This window comes from Diadema antillarum, unplaced genomic scaffold (genome assembly GCF_040938485.1).
Source record: "Diadema antillarum isolate AM-2024a unplaced genomic scaffold, OU_Dant_1.0 seq00000403_RagTag, whole genome shotgun sequence".
Classification (NCBI taxonomy): domain Eukaryota; kingdom Metazoa; phylum Echinodermata; class Echinoidea; order Diadematoida; family Diadematidae; genus Diadema; species Diadema antillarum.
Genome location: NW_027271393.1, coordinates 423051 through 443498, shown reverse-complemented (window position 1 = coordinate 443498; position 20448 = coordinate 423051). Strand labels below are relative to the sequence as shown.

General features: G+C 41.3%; 1 protein-coding gene across 1 annotated transcript in view; it reads left to right on the top strand.

Moving 5' to 3' along the window:
* LOC139732171 (carbohydrate sulfotransferase 11-like) overlaps positions 1-19876 on the top strand; it is a 32893-nt gene extending 13017 nt beyond the window's left edge. The window contains exons 2-4 of the mRNA XM_071643041.1: positions 15163-15301; positions 16782-16870; positions 17364-19876. Of these exons, the coding sequence (XP_071499142.1) occupies positions 15181-15301; positions 16782-16870; positions 17364-18332 (1179 nt within the window). The 5' untranslated portion in view covers positions 15163-15180 and the 3' untranslated portion in view covers positions 18333-19876. The remainder of the gene's footprint in view (positions 1-15162; positions 15302-16781; positions 16871-17363) is intronic.
* Positions 19877-20448: the final 572 nt, after the last annotated feature.

Here is a 20448-nt window from a genome sequence, read left to right as displayed (position 1 = left end):
TTTGAAATGAAACAACCACATTCAGAATCTCTGTACACGATTGTTATACATCAGTTTACATCTTGTACGTGTTTTGTTTTGGCAGGGCATGAGACGGGTAGTCGATAGCGCTCATTTCTTCACAAACACTCACGGTTCTATTTTTTTTTTTTTACTTTTAAGCACAAGAAAAGAACATTTCTTTGTATTCCGCTTCACTGTTAATTCGTTTACTTTCATCGACACGATCTAGGCGCCTTTTCCCGTCCACCCACTCGAAATCACCCTGGCGCCGACATCAAATGGGAATACTGTCACTAGTGGAGATGTTTTTCGTATGTCGCGAAAGTTGAACCACAGTACCACATAAATCGCGGATACTGATGAAGAAGGTGCGTGACTCTCATGCTAGCAAAGTATTTGCACATGACACACTTAGTGGTGACATGAGCAAAAGATAGAGTTTTATGGATGTTGTGGTTGTGTGTTTGCATGACTTGTGTGGATGAGGAAGAGAGAAAAGAAAGACACAATTATGAGCACGCACTGGATGAGAAGAAACGGCAACAGGACTGAGGGAGGTATAATATGAGAAAGTGAGAGAGGAGCGAAAATTCATATCTTAGAAAAATCTTGAATGAGACATCAATAGCATGATCACATTGAAGAAAGAGATATAGAAACAGAAAGAGAGAAAGTGAGAGATGGAGTGTGTGTGTGTGCGTGTGTGTGTGTGTGTGTTTGCGTGTGTGTGTGCGTGTGCGTGTGTGTGTGTGTGTGTGTGCGCGCATGTGCGTGTGTGTGTGTGTGTGTGTGTGTGTGTGTGTGTGTGTGTGTTAGATAGAAAGGAAGGTGGAGAGAGGAGGGAAGGGGAGACCCGTCCTGAAATGCTCTTGACATCAAATGCCGTACTAGTTAGAGTCTGTGATGATGTAAAGAACCCGAAAAGAGCACTCGCTACACTTGGGAGCACGGATTGTCTTACATCGAACGCGCGTCGTAAATTTATAGTGGAAACAAACGGCGCTCATCCATGTGTTCGAGATGGTCTTGGCAAAGTATCGAGTGTGTTTACCCTTTTGGTTGTATAACTGGGGCTCGCATATCGAGCCTTGCACTTCCTTGAAGCGCAAGGCCATGTATACTGTCGTCACTGGCTGAGAGACATCTTGGTTGCTTATTCCGCACGGTGCCGGAGGGTAAAAGTATTGACGTGAACGTGTGAGTATCTCGATGGGGCGAAGAAAGTGATGATATCCTTCCGTTTCAGCGCACGCTATTTTGAGAAATCATTTCTTCATATTATTGTCAGTAACTTAACGAAAACACCATCTTCGTCATCTTCTCTTAGTAGCATTACCATCCTATCATCTATAACATCATGAAACACCGTCTTTTATATAAAATTTTCAGATATCGCTAATAGAATTCACGCCGTAAATTGTTTATTCGAGGGCAGTTTGTTTGATGATTAAATGTGAAATTTGTGAGATGAATGTTTGCCGGACTGCGTAGATTTCCTCGCCAGTATAGCTCCTGAACCTGGGAACAAACTATGGCGTGACACGTTTGTAAAGTGTTTAAATAAGAATTTTTCTGTCTGTCCTGTTGTGTATATCAGTACATTAGAATACAAATTATATACATATTGTATATCAATATATTAGGTTAAATGTATAGTATAAATGTTTGCGTGCTCGTTTGTGTGTGTTATGGTGTTTGTGTGTGTGTGTAAAATACCTGTAAGGATATGGGTCGTAATGATCTGTTTTTATCTGTCTCAAACGTACTTGCCGTTATAGCGTGGTCATTAGTCTAGATTATAAATGGCGTTATTATTTCCGGCACACCCTGCTTAGTTTTGACCATACATTGTAAAAACGAATTTGTTTAAAAAACAAAACAAAAACTGTTTTACAAGGGCGCCCTCTTCATAACACTGATTTCAAGTGTACTCGCCGTGTCATGTTACATGGCCATTAATCTAGGATTGCAATGTCATTTATTTCCGGCATATCCTATTTAGTTTTGACCATCAAAACGAATTTTGTCTTATAAGGGCGCCCTCTTTTCGACACCAATTTCAGAGTATGTAGTACGTTGAGTTACCAACAGTACCAACAGAAATCCCATTTCATGTATATGTATATATATGATAAATATGTTCGACTAAAAAACAAATCAGTCCTGTGAAATACTATTTGCAACAAACAGCACTAATTTACTTTTGATTTACCTTAAGGACAATTTGATCACTTCTCACAAAATTTCAAAATCAGAATTTCTGCTTTTCCTCACCAACCTTTAAAATTGTCTGGTATTCTGATACAAAATGGTTTCTTCTCTTTGTGTATACTTTCTCTCGCGTTGAAGGAAATCACGTGGGTTGCTACAACTGGATAAGAATTCAGTTTCCCACAGACGAGATCATGCTATCATGCTTTTGTAGGACAACCAGTATACACACGATGGTTGATAATTACGACGCTGTTTATCCGAATCGAGTTATAATGATGTCTACGTCATTGCCGTGGATGCCAAGTCCGTTAAGCACAAGGTCAATGAGGCACTCGAGACTCAATGATGGTGATTGGTAATTACCCTCCCTCCCTCTCCTCCCGCCGCTCGTCCTCCTTGAATCTCGCTCACCTGTACCTTTGGACCAGTTAGAACTAACTTCGGGGATTTATCGCACATTCATTTTTCTTTTTACGCCTTTTAGTCCTTCCGCTCCCTTTACTGGCGTTGATGGCCCCGCACCCTGACACTTTCTGTGTTTGAGCAGACGGCGCGTGTTCATCCCTGATGGAAGGAAAATGTTAACTTGTACTGTATGCCGCGTGCGATGGTCTCGATGAGAGAGAAAGAGAAAGGGAGAGCAAAGAGAAGAGAACGGAATAGAAGAGTGGTGACGCGAGAGGAAAGAGGGAGGAGGGGGGGGGGGGATGGGAGAGAGAAATCCTTGTTCCGTTTATCAAGCCTGAACAGAGGCCCAGTGCTCATGTTTCTTTCATGGGAAGCGAATGCCTTGATTTTAAAATTCAGCGCCTGCCTGATTCCTCGACGACCGCCAAACAAACATACATGCGCAACCCCCCCCCCCCGAAAAAAAACCCACACACACAGACATTTACACGAAATCAATAAAACTGATAAACAGTTAACACAAAAAACCAACCAACCAACCAACCAAACAAACAAACAAACAAACCCTGCGTGTGGTAACTGTTGAAACAAAAAGAAATCCTCCATGTAAAGTCTCCTCGAGTGAATATATCGGGGGAAAAAAATCCGTCCAGTATTGTGGGCCATGGGGTTCAAAGGTCGAGGGGTAATCAAACGAAACTTGGTTAAAGGAACGTATATAACTACTCAACACATTACTTTTTTGGGGGGTTGTGCCTTCAAACTTTCAAATATGTCATTTCAGTTTCTTGCCAATCATGTGAAACTGTCGTCTCACATTTTCAAGATTTACTGTATATTATAATCGGATACATACTGGAAGAATAATGCCTAATAGTAAATGTATGCCACTCACCATTGCGACATTAAGGTAAATCAAGTATTTTTTAAGGGGAATCAAATCGTAAAGTTTGTGTCACGGGACAGTAATGTTATTTAGAGGGAGGTGTTATGGTTGCTTAAATTGCCCGTCAAAGTTTATTATAATCTATACATGTACCTTTGTGTATGCACAAACCTATATCTGAAAGTTGTGTCGCGATGTTGATAATTTCTATAGCACCAACACTCTCCTTGCATTGTTATCACCAGACTCACTGTTGTTCCCCAGACGTAAAAATTCAAACAAATTCTCATGCCACATTTCGACTGAAACTTTCACTGTTCACCTAAACCTTGCTATTGTATCTGAGCAAACTTGAGCAGGGAGTGAACCTTCCCTTTAAGGAGACAACCAGAATATTTTCACATGAACATAAAAACGGGGTGGATGGAAATGTCTGAACTGTTATAAATCTTACCAATAGATCCTTAATTTGTAGTTTATAGTGTAAGCACCGTTCTGATATACGTAATGCGGTCTCGAATTGAAGTTAAAAATGAAATGAAAATACCTGAGTCAAAATAATAAAGCACAATACACCTGACAAAATCTACTGTGAGTGTGTATCTGCAGGATGAGTGAAAACAGTACAGTAAGGACAATGCAGCATTAGGATGTATACGCCTATCTTAGTAATATCCATGGAAGATCCCAGTGGATAGGATAGGAAAGAATCATAGGACTTGCCAAAGAGAGTTATGATCTTCAAAGATAACGTTATGTACAACTTCATTGCAGCATGCAGCTTTCCACCCAGTATCGTAGGCCTATAACCCGCAGTAACTTGCTGGAAAGAAATTTGAGTAGTTACATGAAAACTCTGTAGAGGCTATAAACTCAAAAGAGTGCTTTCAGTCTTGTAATTCTTCTAGAAATTAGATATGGCAAGTGAAGATTGCGTGTATGTAGCGCCAAACGAGTGCTTTTAGCTTGACTCGTCTTCATAAACGTAAATTGTCTCGTTGTCATATCAAGTTAATGTCGCACAACAAAAGCGTATAGTATAATATTTCACTTTCTTTCGTCTATATACCAGCAGACCGAATGGATTGAGCAAACATAGACGACATGGAATCTGAGCAATGTCATTGTTTCAGTCACAGAAATCCCTGAGGAAGAATCTTTGAGAAATACTGCCTCCAGAGCCCTTTGCCCCGGCTGTGCCTCTACAAAGCAATGATATTGAACGTTTCCCCTTCGTGGAGCTTCTAACAAGACAGCCGTGCAGATATTACTCCAAGACGGATGTTTTGATTGCCGAGGAAGGAGGCCCAGTCCTGTTATTCATGGAAAGGGGAAGCAGGCTTCTCTACCTCTCAGGCTGCACGGAAGCTGACAAACGGAAGCGAGGGTTTTGTCTTGCAGCTATAAGCTGTGTCAGCCATTGGAGGCGAAAGTAACGGCGACCGCCATGATTTCTGCGCGTGTATAGTATTATCAGGACGGCTAGCTCACCTCCCTGCATGGTTTGAAATACGTAGTTCGTAGCGTTTAGTACAAGGGCAAGATACAGGTGGCATATCCCCTTTGCGCTCCTGGGTCCCGCTCCGTTATCGTAGAGCGATCGTCTTTTGTATTGGGACGAGGTCGACATCTACCAGAGACGGGACCCTGTGTAGTATAAATCGACCTTCTCCTCCTCAATTACCTGTGATATATTGTCGTAATGAAGAATACACTCGTATAGTGCGATCACATATCTGATGCTTTGTACCAGTGGTCATCCTTACACGAAAGGACCACTGACGCTTTCGAAATGCTCCTATCCGCTGTCTTCATATTGTACTTACGGTGTGGGGATGGATGGGCAAGGAGGAATCAGTGTAGTTCTCTCTTTATTATGGAGATTTTCACGTTTAATGCAACTCTTCGAGATGTTCTCTGAGAAGTTTTTTTTTCTTTCTTTGAGGTTTTGCGTTGTCGCCTCTTCGTAAATGTTATTTTCTCCCTCCACCTCCCTCCTCTCACCCCCTCTCTGTCTGTCTGTCCGTTTATTTGTCTGTCTCTCTGTCTGTCTCTCTCTCTCTCTCTCTCTCTCTCTCTCTCTCTCTTTGAAGCACTGATGCAGAGGCTGTTTTGAGACTGTTTAAAGCCCCAGATATTTGTGGCCATGATTATTTCATTCCGACTGGAACATAGCTTTTCTGCCTACTGATCCGAGTCCCAAACAGATGAGAGGAGAGTAAGACGGGAGAGAATACTACATGAGAATCACAACGCCCCCAACGTCAGCTTACTTTACATGGACACTCGCAAAGATGTTCGCGGCTGTTAATTGATTTCCATCGCCTCTGGTGCGTCCCCGTCTGTGTCGATGGTACCGGACTTTGATTTGGTTTCAGAACAGTGACTCCCTAATTGGCGGAAGGAAGCGTTATTTTTCTGTCTCTCGTTCCCTTCGCATGCGGACAGGTGGTCGAATTTCCGCTGGCAGCTCGAGAAGGCTGGTTGAATTTCTGCGAGGCAGTTCGCGTGACAAACTCAAAGAGGGAGGGAGAGACTTATTATGAAGTCGGTGCCACTTCTCTCTCCTCTCTCGCAAGCTTTCAATTACTCGTTACTGGTTCTCTCTTTTCTTCACACATTCCAATATACTGTGAAGTTGAAAAGCAGAAAGAGCCATCGCCCGTACACTGTAAGTTCCAAAACGTCTGCACGTGCCATGCAGGGAGATGGGTGTTCCCACCTCCCTGCGGGTACCCAACACGCGACGCTTGCAAGTAATCAAGGCACAGAAGCACTCTATGCCATTTATAGGAACCAATGGAGTTTATCATGTAAATGAATGCCCTCATCGTATCGCTTGAAAAACTGTTCCGTTGCAGACAGTCACTTGGGGGCTGCATGAATGATTATTATTGCTGTCGGTTTGTTTAATAACTTTCTTTCTTTGGTAGCCAGGAGAGCCCGTCGACAGCCAAATTTTGTCTGGTGACGGAATATGATCTGAACAAAGATGTTCAGTCTTGACGCCCTTCAGAAAGATGTCACCGATCGTATATAGTAGCTCTTGAATCGTGGACTCTTCCCTTGCAGGAGAACAAAAAACGCCTATGCTCTGCTCTTCTCTGAATGTCGTCACTTTGGTTACAAATTGAATTTGCCAGGAGCTATTACTCGGATGGCACTTTGGGAAATGGATGGGCATGAATCTAGTTTGGGGGAAATTTTTTTTTCCTCTTGGTGTTATGTGTCGCTAGCTTGCCATGACGTCCACGAACAAGAAATGGTGCATGTTGTAAACTTATCAAGAAAAAAAAAATGATGATAATGAGCATAGCTTCACGGCTATGACACTATTCGGTTGTCTTCCGCGCAATACATTTTCTTCAGAAATATCCTTTGGAATGATTGCTTCTCGTATTGAACGATTGCCGATCCATTATCGTAGATGGAAATTGATTTTTATCGCATCTGTTTTTGTTCCTCTGTTAATTCATAATAAATGAGATGTTGTCTTCACAGAATGATTTCACGGCGGTAAAACGTGGATCACAAACACAGCCATAATAACATTGTACTTCCTCGAAGTTTTAATCAGTTTCCCAATGTCATTGTTTGATCTCGGTCGTATAATGTGAAGCATTTTCTTTTTTGGGTTGTTTTTCAACTGGAAAGGGATGAGATCAATGCCTATGATCCGTGGCGGATCCAGAGGGGGGCGCAACCGGCTCACGCCCCCCCTTCATTTTTCGTTAAAAACAAAAGAAATAAAAAGAAAAAAGAATGAAATGAAACCCAGAAGTGGCACCGGAAATATTAGTTGCTCCCCCCTTTACAGAATTCCTGGATTCGCCCCTGATGATGCTCGTCTCCTCCTCCCGTCCGTGGTCTTAAAGGAATTGTATAGATTTGGTTGAGACATAATTTTAGGTTTCTAACATTTTTGATGAGATAACGAGAAACCTCTTATTACCTATGAAAGAGCATGTAGTTCAAAGAGGGATTCGACGATTATTTGATGAAAATTGGTTTTGAAATGGCTGAGATGTCCAAAACAGAGCAATCTTGATAAAAGGTAGGACCAACCTTTTATCATACCCCCGCATACACGAAGTGTATAAGGGGGTATATAGGAATCAGCGTGTGGTCGGTCGGTCGGGCGGTCCGTTGCAAATCTTGCGTTGCGAACTCCTTCTACAGTTTTGAAGCAATTTCGATGAAACTTGGGTTACATGATGACATTGAGGTGTAGATGTGGAAGACATGTTTTTTTTTGTTTTGCTTTGTTTGTTTTGTGTGTGTGTGTGTGTGTGTGTGTGTGTGTGTTTGTCGGAGAAAGCGTTGCCATGGTAAATACAAATTTCCCAAAACCTTGTGGAGTGAACCATACTTCCACCGTATTTGAGCAATTTATTTCAAATTTGGGTATGTATAATGATCTATCGGTGTAGGTATGCAAGACACGTTTTGTGTTTGTAACCGACAAGGCGTTGCCATGGTAACAGCATATTTTCTTGAAAATCTTGTGGAGTGAACTGCTTCCACAATTTTGAAGTAATTGAACTCAAATTTGGTGTACATAATGACATTGAGGTGTAGATGTGCAAGACATGTTTTTGTGTGTTTGTCGGAGAAAGCGTTGCCATGGTAACCACAATTTCCCCAAATCTTGTGGAGCGAACTACTTCCACAGTGTTTAAGCAATTCATTTCAAATTTGGTATGGAGGGCCTATTATGATTTATAGGTGTAGTTATGCAAGACATTCTTTGTGTTGGTACCTGACAACGTGTTGCCGTGGTAACTGCATATTTTCTTCAAATCTTGTGGAGTGCACTACTTCCACAATTTTGAAGCAGTCAAACTCACCATCAGGTACTCACAAGGTAAGCCTACTACACACATGTATGCACACAGACACAGACACACACAAACACACACACACACACAAACACACAAACACACACACATAACCTCTTATCAAACACAGGTTCAGTTCTTTTTCCATAGGAATCTGGGCTGTGGGAGCGGGGGTATTAATCACCTTTAGTGATACTTCTAGTTAGGATTGCTTTGTTTTACTTTATTTTTGGACATCTCAGCCATTCCAAAACCGATTTTCATCTAATAAACTTCAAATGTCTCTGGTATATATCGTCTGTTGAGAATGAGAAGGGCTTTAAGTCTTCTCGAACACTATGGGTTTTGTGGTCACTTAACTCCCTTATCATTCTCAACCGACGATATGCTCTGTATTATTTCATAAGCGATTTCTTGATATCTCGCCAAAAATTAAAAGCCCAATCCTCATCTCCACCGATACTTTACCAGCCCTTTAAGAGTGACGTCATGTTAGTGATATAGTTAAAGATGACTTATTTGCCCTTTGGACAGAATGTTCGTAGACACCCCACCCAGTATGCCAGGCATCGTCAGGCACACTCCCAGATAAAGCCCCACAATACGATGTCTCATCTCAGTCTTTTTAAACTCTTGTTTATCGTTCTATCTAATTATTTCTCTCTCTCCGGTCGTTTTCTCGGTTCCTCTTATGTTTCACTTCGGTATACTCTCACTCGACCAGCGTTCGAACGAGCCGAATGCCATTATTCGCGGCACTGCCTGATGGCTTGTTGAGATAATCATTAACAACACCTGGGCATTAATCGTATACGCGTTGTGTGCATAGTCGAATTGAAACACGTCCAGGAGCTTAAAGCCGCATCCATGTTGGAAATTATCCGGAAAATGATAAAAACACGAAGGCAAGATCTCCATATATAGTAATGGGCAATCACGAACCTCTGATTCGAGACGGAATGAATGTCGTAGGCCTGTTGCAGGCGTTTTTTAAAACCACCTTATAGAAAGGAATAACCACGATTCCGCAAATCTTCACTGTTTACAAATAATTGTTATTATCGTTCTATATGAAGAGAGCTCTACAGCAACTAAAAGCTCCATTGTGTAGGCTTTTGAGAGTTCCTGCAAAAGAGGAAAAAAAAAAACAGATAAATGAAATAAAACCAATAGTCAAATCTTCCATGGAAACATATATTCTACTTCTACTCTGTCCTGATGTAGAATTAGCAGTTTAACTTCTAGTTCGATTTTTAAAACCTTCAGTAAAACAAAGCAACACAGGACAAAAAAGGGGGACGAAAGAGGCACAGTGTCGCAAAGTTTTACAACATGCACATATTCCACCAACGTAGGCAGGTTTAGCAGTCCAAAACCGTGGAATTGGTTTCGGAAACCACATGGCACAAAAGAGAAACCCCGTGAAATTAGAACAACATGGGAAATCTGGGTTGTGTCCATATATTTCCTCTTACGCCTGACCAGTATTACTACTTTAAAATCCAGGGATAGTCTCGGAAAAGCAAGAGGTAAAACAACAACAACGAACAAGCCCGACTTTCTATGAACATTACCTTTCTATCTGAAGCATATCATGTAAACTCCAGGAAAAGGGATTTTGATATCTCACCACAGTCGCCTGAAAAGAGGCATTTGGACCGCTACGGGTTGAACGAGAAACCAGAATGAATTTTAAAAAAAAAAGTCAACCTGAGAATTCTACTCTAATTTGAATGCATTTCATACTTTCTGATGATCATTATGAATTCGCAAATTCTTGGCCGTTCATACATAAGGAAGTGATACAAGCTCATGATGTATATTATGTACTAATTAAAGTTGCTCTCAATGCTCTGTCTTTTCAAAGTGGCGTGATACCGACATTCGACGAGCGAAAATGAAAATTACGTTTTAATATCCCCTCTGTTTAGCCGTGGTGTTAATGTAGGGTGATGCTGCGATATCTATACTTCTGATATCTACTGGCAAAAAGTATAGTTGAAATAATGTGCAATACATGTCTTGTGGTGCAGTGGATTAGAGCGTGTACCCGGTTTGAATCCAGCTCAACACTTTTATCCTCGGACAAGACTTTGTTGTGTGACCCATGCAGGTGCATGGGTACAAGACGATGCTGGTGTTTTGATGACAACATGACCTTCTGTGGAAAAAGATAGTTTAGGATATGAAAGAATTCAGGCTGAGAAGGTAAGACTGGAAGACAATCACTTCGTCATATTATTGTGTTATGCAGTACGTTAGAGTCCTTCACCCCTAGTCAGAATAATCAGTTTCTGTGTGACGCGAGATACAGGTTTCGCCGTGACACACAGCGTTTTCTTCCGCGCTGACTTGTGTGAGTTCTATTCATACTTTGCATGAGATGTATATACTTCGCATTATGGGATGTATATCAGGCTCAGTACTTCACCACGGCTCTCATCCCCCGTACCCACACTCCCTTCCCCTCCCTCCTCCTCCTTCTCCTCCTCCTCCTCCTCCTCTCCCTTCCCCTCCTTGTCGGCTTCCTCCTCCTCCTGCTCCTCCACCACCACCACCTCCTCCCCCTCCTCCCCCCCCCCCCTCCTCCTCCCGTCTAATCCCTTCTCATTAGCCATGCGACTGGTTTGTTCTCTCTGTTTGTCCGTGCTATTCCGGGTTCGGTTGATTCGTGTTTGACCTATAACTCGATGGGGACCGCTTTAAAGGTGACGCGACCCGCCCGGGCTCTCACGACCGCTGCTCTTACTTTGCTCAGTAAGAGGCTTTGAGAGAGATTTAAGGAAGCGATATGGTGAGAGTCTCGTTGAAGAGCGCGTACACTTCCACGGTTCGATGAGTCTTGAAGGGCTCGAGCGGTCAAGAGTTACGTCACGTGCCGTAAGCCCGCTATCTGCTCAATGTCATCGTCATAATGCATGTGACATGCTTCGACTGTGATGATGAATAATCCCATAAGCATGCTACCGACCTGTCCTATACAGTACTGCCTTAGTGACTGTGTACGTATGTAGCATTATGCTGCGATATGTCTTTGGCTGTGATTAGTCCCAGTAAATTAATGATCACGATTTAACACATGCACTTTTTTAATGAGACTCTTTTTATCGAAAGACCACGTGAAAACCATGATGCATTCTATAATAAAGTTTTGTAAATATGAAGACATAGGCCTGTTACACTGCTATATTTTTGTCAATTCAAAGAGTTGTGCAAATTACCGCTGCTTACAGCATTTCATTGCACGTTTAGGTTTTTTCTTCCCTTCACATTTTGTCAAAAGTTTGAGTACATACCAGTCTTGATTTGATGTGTGGTTTCTGGGAATTGTTTTCATAAAATCGTGGTTTATTTGATTTTTTTTTCCCTCAACGAGTCGGAATAAACATAGCTGTCAGCAGATTTTACTGAGGATTATTGATTAGGGATTCACGTCGATCTCAAACACACACACACACACACACACACACACACACACACACGCACATACTCTTCACTCACCCTTTGTGTCGTGATCCCTGTAAGTCCTGATTTGATTACGCACTTTCGGTCATTGCATCTGGGATGGAAATAATTAAAGATACGCGTTGTTTGCTATAATAATAAACTTTTTTTTTCTGCAGTATAGTCCATACAGACGACGTGGATTTGTATGTTAGGTGGGTGGGATTACTTGCGTGGGAGGTACAAGCTTTCACAAACCAGCTCACACCGCCGCTCCGCCCTCAAGAAATAATAATTTGTTTGTATATATATATATATATATATATATATATATATATATCATATAGGATTTGCGTTGCCACCTGAAGCAGTGCTTTACATTTCTTCATAATTATGTTTTCAAGTCCAGCACTGCACGATTCGTTTGAATCCTAATTGTATTCGATCACGTTGTTTCGTTTGGGTTGATATTTTTGAGCACCTCCAGTCCTTTAAAGATTTGAACTTTTTCAATGCAGTAGGTAATCATGGGTCCTAATGTGCAGTCTTATCTCCGGGTTTGTTTTTTTTTAACAGTCACAAATCAAGTCGCAGGTTGTTTACTTGTTTTTCAGTCAATATTGTGAAAGAACGAAAGCCCATTCAAAACACGTACCTATAATTGCCGATTATTGTAATGATGTAGGCGAGGTTCTCCATGTTCAATATAAATTTCGAACTAAAAGACAAAACACAACGAGCAGAATGAACAAAACAGAGACAACCAAACACATTATATAAAAAAAAACCAGATGACTCGCACCATTTTAAACTAACAATCAGCAAAATAGCTCATTAAAGACATCGTTTAGGTCGTGATAATCGTAATAATTTGGAGTTGCAATCAATCGTGATGTTTTTAAAAAGAAATCAGAACAGAACAACAGCAGCAAAACCCAGAATTGATTGCCTCCACTGTGAACCGCAGAACGACGATTTCTCATGACACAAGCTCTGCGTACTAATAATCCACGCACTGCACCTGCAAAGCATCCAGCGGGTGATTTTAAAGCACCGGGACAGTCTTCTGCAAAGAAACGGGTCAAACTGTGCAGATGCGAACACTGCACCCTGTAATGTCACAGAACGCTTCATTTCTTTCTTTCTTTCTTTCTTTTTTTTGGTCCTCATCTCCTCCACGCCACTTAATGACCAGCCGCGATGATAACCCGGGTCCGTAGTGATTATGGGTGATCTATCAGTTGGTCTACTCCCACTTCGTCTAATAGCCATTGATCTCAACCCACATGGTCTAATCCCATTCCGTCTACAACCAGTTCATGTATTGACCATTTAGTCCAATTGCCACTTAGCCTCATTACCACAGTTGGTCTACTTCCAGATAGGCTATGTCCACTTCGTCTAATACCCACAGTTTATAAGACAAAATGGGAAAAAGTCCAAGGAGACAAAACTGCAGTTAGACCATCTGGTCATTAGACGAAACGATAAGTAGCCAAACTGGGCATTGGACCGAGTGAGAAGTAGACCAAACGGGCATTAGACGAAATTGATGATAGACCAAGCGAGTTTAGCCATAGTGGTGTTAGACGAACTGGAAAGTAGACCATCTGATAGTAGACCAAGTGGCAATAAACCGTGATATGGGCCAGCCTGGCCCAGCTTGATACTCGGCTTAATCACGTCATATCAGCAGTAGATGTTGAAGTATTATGGTATAGGTTCCCGCGGTGACTTTACTTAAGCACCAACTCATAATTCGCGACATTTATCGTGGTGACGAGATCTTATCAGTAATCATTTAAAGAATGTAATAAATTTGCCTCTTGCGCTTCCATTTGGTTTTACCTCGTCTACACTGTGTCGGTATATATCGATATCTCTCTCTTCTTCTTCTTCTTTTTTTTTTTTTAGTTGTTACCGAGAGTAAACTATACAATGTAGTTCATTATAACAGAGCTAAGTTTTTTTTTTTTTTCCATTGAAATCGTATTTCAGGCTAAAATTTTGAAAAAGAAATGATTTCAGACCTCTTCCTACATGACTGGTATGGGCCGACTAAAGCGAGTCGTCGGTTTTCTGATAGCATAGAATTTGTAGCATTATTAGCATTAGTATTTTGACGACCACTGCGTCGCAAATGTCAGGCAGCTGGTATACGCCCCGTCTCTTTTGGGGGTGATCGATGTGCATGCACTTTAGATTGATACTTGAATGTGAATATCAGTATACGCTCCCAGAAGTGAAAGGTTTTAATGGATTTTGTGTATTGACGTGTATTATATAACACATTGTTTGGCTTGCTGTCTCTGTGTTTGTATCTATTGACATGTCTACGTTATATCTGTGATCAATGTTCAGTGTAAATATTGCCTGAATTAGTTCATCAAAAACGCCTTCATCTTAATTGATTTTCTTGTCGATTAAAGTCCGTAGAATACATTCATGCCTAATTTTCGACGTATCATAAACTGGTATTGCACAGTCATTTGCTTTGTGTTGAAGTGTGGAGGGGATGTATGATATCCATGGAAATAGCACTTGGTACTCCCTTTAAATGCCAGCACGTCGCCCGGCCCTTTTTATGATCAGTCAGTCTGTTTCTGTAGGTATATCACTGTGACGCTGTAAAAGACAACTACTTGAAGTACTCTAAGTTTCTGTCAAATATATATTTCTCTGTGTGTCTGTGTTATGCATCTCTCTGTGTTACCGTATCAAGCGTAAGATGAAGATCTTCGGTTTCGCATACAGGGTACTTGCGGACAGCAAGCAATACTAATCACAACCAGAACTCAAATTACGCGAATTAGAAGAAAACATATACCAGAGTGTAAATTCGCACTTTCAGCCTTGGGCCGAGTGGTTGATGTGTTTCTTTCATCTCTGGTTGTGTTATACTGAACAAGAATACGCGACTGTGGCCTCTATACAATGAGCTTCACAACATTGTGTTTGAGTTTGTCTCAGTGCCTCTGATGTTATGATCATGATTCCTTTTTGCCATGGACTTCTAATCTCTCTTCGGCTCTTCTTCATTCATGTCAACACAAATCGAGCGCAATTTACATTCAATAGTTATATAATGAATAAATCCCAGTGAATGCGGTTTGCATGGCTTTCAAGGTCAAAAATAGTCATTAACTCATTTTACCTCGATTTTGCTGCCACACGAAAAGGAATGCTACGTTATTATTATGGTTCATTTTTTTCAGCTAAGTAGGGCCTACGATGTACTTCCATTACAGCTGTTATGATATCATGATTGTCATGTGTGACGATATTTACGAGTATATTCTCTTTGGTTTTACAAGGCAATTGTTTACATTAATGTTCTCTCTCATTCTATCTCTCCTCTCTGTGTTTTAGATAGCCACCAGAGTGGACATGGCGTCGTTGAGTAAGTTTGCGCTCTGGTGTGTCCTGGGCCTCATGTTCACCTTCACCGTACTCGTCTATATATCCCCCTCCAAGCAGTCTACACAAACAGTACTCAGCATTAACAAAGGTAACCAAAACGTCTTGAGACCACCATCATAAAATTCTATTGGCTTTGTGCGTAAGGTGTGTATTGCCGATGGTACTGACAGTGATTAAAGAGGTCATGAATATCATGTTTGTTTGTTTGTTTGTTTGTTTGTCCTCCTCCTGCTGACGTATAGGAACAAGCTATACATTTCGCTTGTTTCTGTTACATACATTACAATACTTATGAGAATGCAGTTTGCGTGAATTCATTGTTGCTATGTTGGGCAAGTCTTAAAGGAAACCCAAACCCAAAGAGAAATGTGGATTGAGTGAAAGCAGCAACATTAGTAGAACATTATCAGTGAAAGTTTGAGGAAAATCGGACAGTCGATGCAAAAGTTATGAATTTTTAAAGTTTTGGTGTTGGAACCGCTGGATGAGGAGACTACTAGGGGTTATGGCGTCATGTGTGGACAGCAATATAAAGAAAATATAAAGGGATTCCACAAAAATTAATTTCATGAAAATTACACATTCCATCAGTTTGATACTGACATTTATTATGTTAAGGGTAGCAATTATTCCCCTGCTTTCTGAAAGCGGTTAGTCAAGTGCTCTTTCATTGTGCTAGAAAATTGAATTTTTGTGGAATTTTGGAAGCCAAGATAATCGTCAAATTAAACCATCAATTAACGATTACTTTACCTCGTAGTGTACAGCCAATTCATATTTCAGCATTTTGTTATGTTCACTTAAAGGGATGGTACAGCTTTGCTTGAGGTTATAGGATTCAGCTTGTAACTTTTTGCAAGATACGTAGAAACCACTTTATGAAATGTTAAAGAGCATTGTACAATTTTAAGAGGAATTCAAAATTTGTTTGATGAAAATCGGTCTTGAAATGACTGAGATATCCAAAAGAAAAACAAAGTGATCCTGATAAAAGGTGGGTCCCGACTTTTATTAGGATCGCTTTGTTTTGGATATCTCAGCCATTTCAAAACCAATTTTCATCAAATAAACTTTGAATTGAATTGTATGCTCTTCCATATTTCATTAGAGGTTTCTCAATGTCTTAAAAATTCAGCTAAAAACGCTGGCAAACTGAAGCGAATGAAGCTACTCTTGTAAGGTTATGCTTTTACTTACAGTATATGAGCGGGCGAAATGGGAATGCAAATTATAGAAAGTCATTGCGGTCAATACTTCAACAAAAAAAAAGTGCCGACTACACGGATGACGATATGCGATATTGATTTGATTTTCTTTTTTCATTCGTTCTGAAGAAGAATTTTTAGGCCTATGTCTAAATCCTCTGACAATTTTTCATCATCTAATCAATTTTCTTTTGAAAAAAAAAACCGTTATATCCATGCAATTTTCTTCTTTTCATGATTGTGATCGTGAAAAACAACCAGTTCTGCGATTGTGGCAGTGATTCCGTTGCGCAAAGTGCGATGATGTCAGATGATAATGATGATGCTGGCTCAATTATATGAATGTCATATTTTTCTCGACAGAAAATGAAATAACAGAGTTCGGGGAGGCTCAGAATTTCGAGATCCACCACAGAGATCGAGCAACTCCCGACGATACAGTACAGAGACACGTAAGTTAATTTGGTTTCCGATTGGCCGGTTGCTTTGAGCACCGTAGCGTAGTGGATAAGGTTGTAAACACATAAACTAGAGGATGCGGGTTCAAATCATGCTTAGCACATACCTCATTGGACCAGATGTTGTACCTAGGGTGTCCCTCTTGACGTGGGTGTAGAAGTGGCTACCTGGTAGATCTATACATGCTCTAGAATGATGATTTTAAATGCTCACTCCGGAAGAAAAGTAGTAACCGTGAAGACGCCACCCAGGATATTATATTTTGGTATATAAAGTATAGTTACATAGCTTGTACTGAAACTATGCCATTACATCTCACATAAACCAAACAATACGGTGCCCTTTGAATCACTCTCATAATTTAGAAAGCAGGAAATTAACGTTCTGACCGACTGTAAGCTGGATTGAGTTGGATAGAATTTATAATGACGTGACGCTTTCCAAGTCCTAATCGCGTGTATGTTTTAATTATGATTGTCATTGTAGGTGAGTATAGCGGCCTCACCGTCGGAGCTACCTCAGCGCGACACGCAACTGTTCAGACTGAACCAGTCGTTCGACGAGGAGATGGACTTCATGCGGAAACTGAGTGCCGTTCATAAACACCGGCGCGCCGTTGTGGACAGCGTGTGCAAAAAGTACCACCCCAACCCGGAATCTGATGTGGCGAAACATCCACCCTGGAACATTCTGGTGGACGAAAAGTACAAGATTATGTATTGCTACGTGCAAAAAGTGGCCTGCACGAACTGGAAGAAGGTGTTTCTGGTGCTGAGTGGGCAGTACAACAACACGGACACCATACCACAATTCTTCACCAACCGACAGGGCGGCAAGATGCTCAAGTCGCTGTCGGATTACACGGAGTCACAGCGCAGGACGATACTCCGGGATTATACCAAATTCATGTTTGCCCGCCATCCGTTCTCCCGCGTTCTCTCCGCGTACCGGAACAAGCTCGCGCCGGACAGCACGTTCGCCAGGGCCCAGAAGTGGCAGAAGCGAGTTGGCCAGAAGATTATCAAGAGGTACAGGCCGGCCGCTGACCGCGCGGAGAGCCAGAACAAATCGCAGCAAAAGTACGATCTATCCTTCGACGAATTCGTGAAATTCGTCGTCAACGGACGGAAAGGGTTCAAAGGCGGCAACAAGCACTGGCGGGACCTGCACGTCAGCTGTCTGCCTTGCTTAATCAATTATGACGTCATCGGAAAGATGGAGACGATATCCGAGGACGCCCGCTATATACTCACCTTAACAGGTGCCAAAGCAGCTGTAAGCTTCCCCTCGGCCCAGGGAAGCTCGCCCACCAACAGCTCCGACCCCGATCTAATTCAGAAGTACTTCGGGAACTTGCCCAGCGAAGACATCACACAGCTCTACAAGCGCTACCTAATTGATTTCCTAATGTTCGACTATCACGCCACCGTAGATGGCGTCCTAGATGTTCGATAATGGTAGCCAATATGACTGCCTGTATGACTTGTGTGCTTGTTTTTATATTTATTTTATTTTCTTCTTTGAAGAGAAAGAGACGAATAATCTTTTACAAAGTAAACTCGGAAAAGTATAAACTCAAATTTTGGTGGTAATTTCGGGGTTTATGCAATTGACATCGTTGAACTCACTGAAGACAAAATCCTGTCTTGAATTAACTTTTTCTCTCACACAGCTGCTTCCCTTATTGCAGCTGTTTGTTATTTAGCGTCAGTTCAGTCATACATCATGTAGCCAGCCGATTATGACACTAAAACAGGTCCCAGGTATTTTTGTAATATCTCGTATTTGGGCATACTGTAGGTATAGGTCTAGGCTGGAAATTTTCACCATTATTTTACTCTGTCAATGTCTTTTTTGAAGAGATGAAACACTCGTCCTTATACCTCTCGATTTTGATGATGGTTATTATAATCGATAGCTAACTCGCACGATGGGCATTCTACCTCATCGTATCACGGAGGAGCAGTACTATGTACTATTGATAGAAGAGCGTGGTTACAGAGATTAGTTTAGTATTGTGATTTTGACAGGACAGTTGGAAGACTAATGGTGCGTTTACACCGAGCACGGTACAGGCAATGGGCCGGGGTTTTTGCTATGGTACGCCCAAAGGAACCATGTCTGGTTCTGTTACAAAAAGAATCAGTAATTCGGTACAAAATCATCTAAAATGTTATTCTTGTGTCAAAATCACGAGCAACAAAATCAACAGTAGAAGATTAATATTGTAACAAAATCGTTAGTGGGGAAGTGATGGTGTAAGAGAATCAGACATGGTTCCTTTTGGCACACCATAGCAAAAACCCCATTCCGTGACCCGTGCCGGATTTAGTGTAAACGCAGCTTAAGCCGTTGATGTGGTGCGTATGTGAATCATAATCAGTGAGAGGGTCTAGCTCATTACCGTACAACAGGCTCGGGTATTGATATAACATCGCACTGTTTAAGTTTTACTCACGCTGCGCTGCGTACTTGATATAAAGCGAGTGCCGTATCCCGCTGTACAAAGATGAAGATGATGCCGGCACCAGAGGATTTCCATTTCATGCTTGCCAGACATATCAACTTGTGTGTGCAAACTGGATTCCACATTACTGAAATACTTTGATATTACTTAAACATGTGGACTGACTCATAACTAGGTCTACTGGGAAATTTATTCCTTAAAATCATTGCATAAGTAAACTGGTCTGATATTAATTAGGGGGGCATTTCATGAAGCATTTTGTCGGACATTTTTTCGGTCAACCTGTTATAAGCTGCTGAAATCCTTGCATCTGATTGGTTGAGAGCAAATTTGTCTGACGGATCTGTCGGACAAAACGCTTCATGAAATGCCCCCAGAATGATACAATTCCTTTAAAAAAATTATAGCGATACGATTGGTCAGCTTCTCATCTTGAAAAAAAAAATGCTGTAAATGTATCATTACAAGAGCGCGCAAGATACCGTCGAGCAGATTTGGCATGCGCCAAATGATGTCACCAATCATGCACATTTCTTCGTAATCTCACTGTTTACAATATGCCTTGCCCTGAGCAGTAGTTGTTACTGGCACTTGCATGCGGCTGTGGCTTGAAACATGCGATATATTGCATGAAACAAATAGTGTATGACCTTTATACGTGCATGGAATCAGATTTCGCATTTGATGAAAAAAAAGGAGACGCTCCATTCAACTCGGCATCGCTTCGCTGAAAAGAGCATTTCATCTTTCACCTTGTGCGAGATCCCCAATCCCCGCACTCGTGATCAGTTTCTATTCGTGTTATAAGAGCCGTCAAAAGTACCTCGGCTTCCTGTGACAGAATTATTGTTAGACAAGTTATGCTGAACGAGTATCAATTTTCGATCCCTTTGTTATCCTCTTGATTGATGTACGTAATGATAGCTGAAGCGGAGTTAGGATTTCATCGGTGTGATAGAGAAGACTAGGATATATAATTATATCAGCACTTCACTACATCTCAAAGACTTTAACATTTATTACAATATTACAGTACTCGTGAATCTATTGTTCTATATGGCCTTAATTAGGTGCCCAATGAAGGCTAGCAATGTTGTATCTATT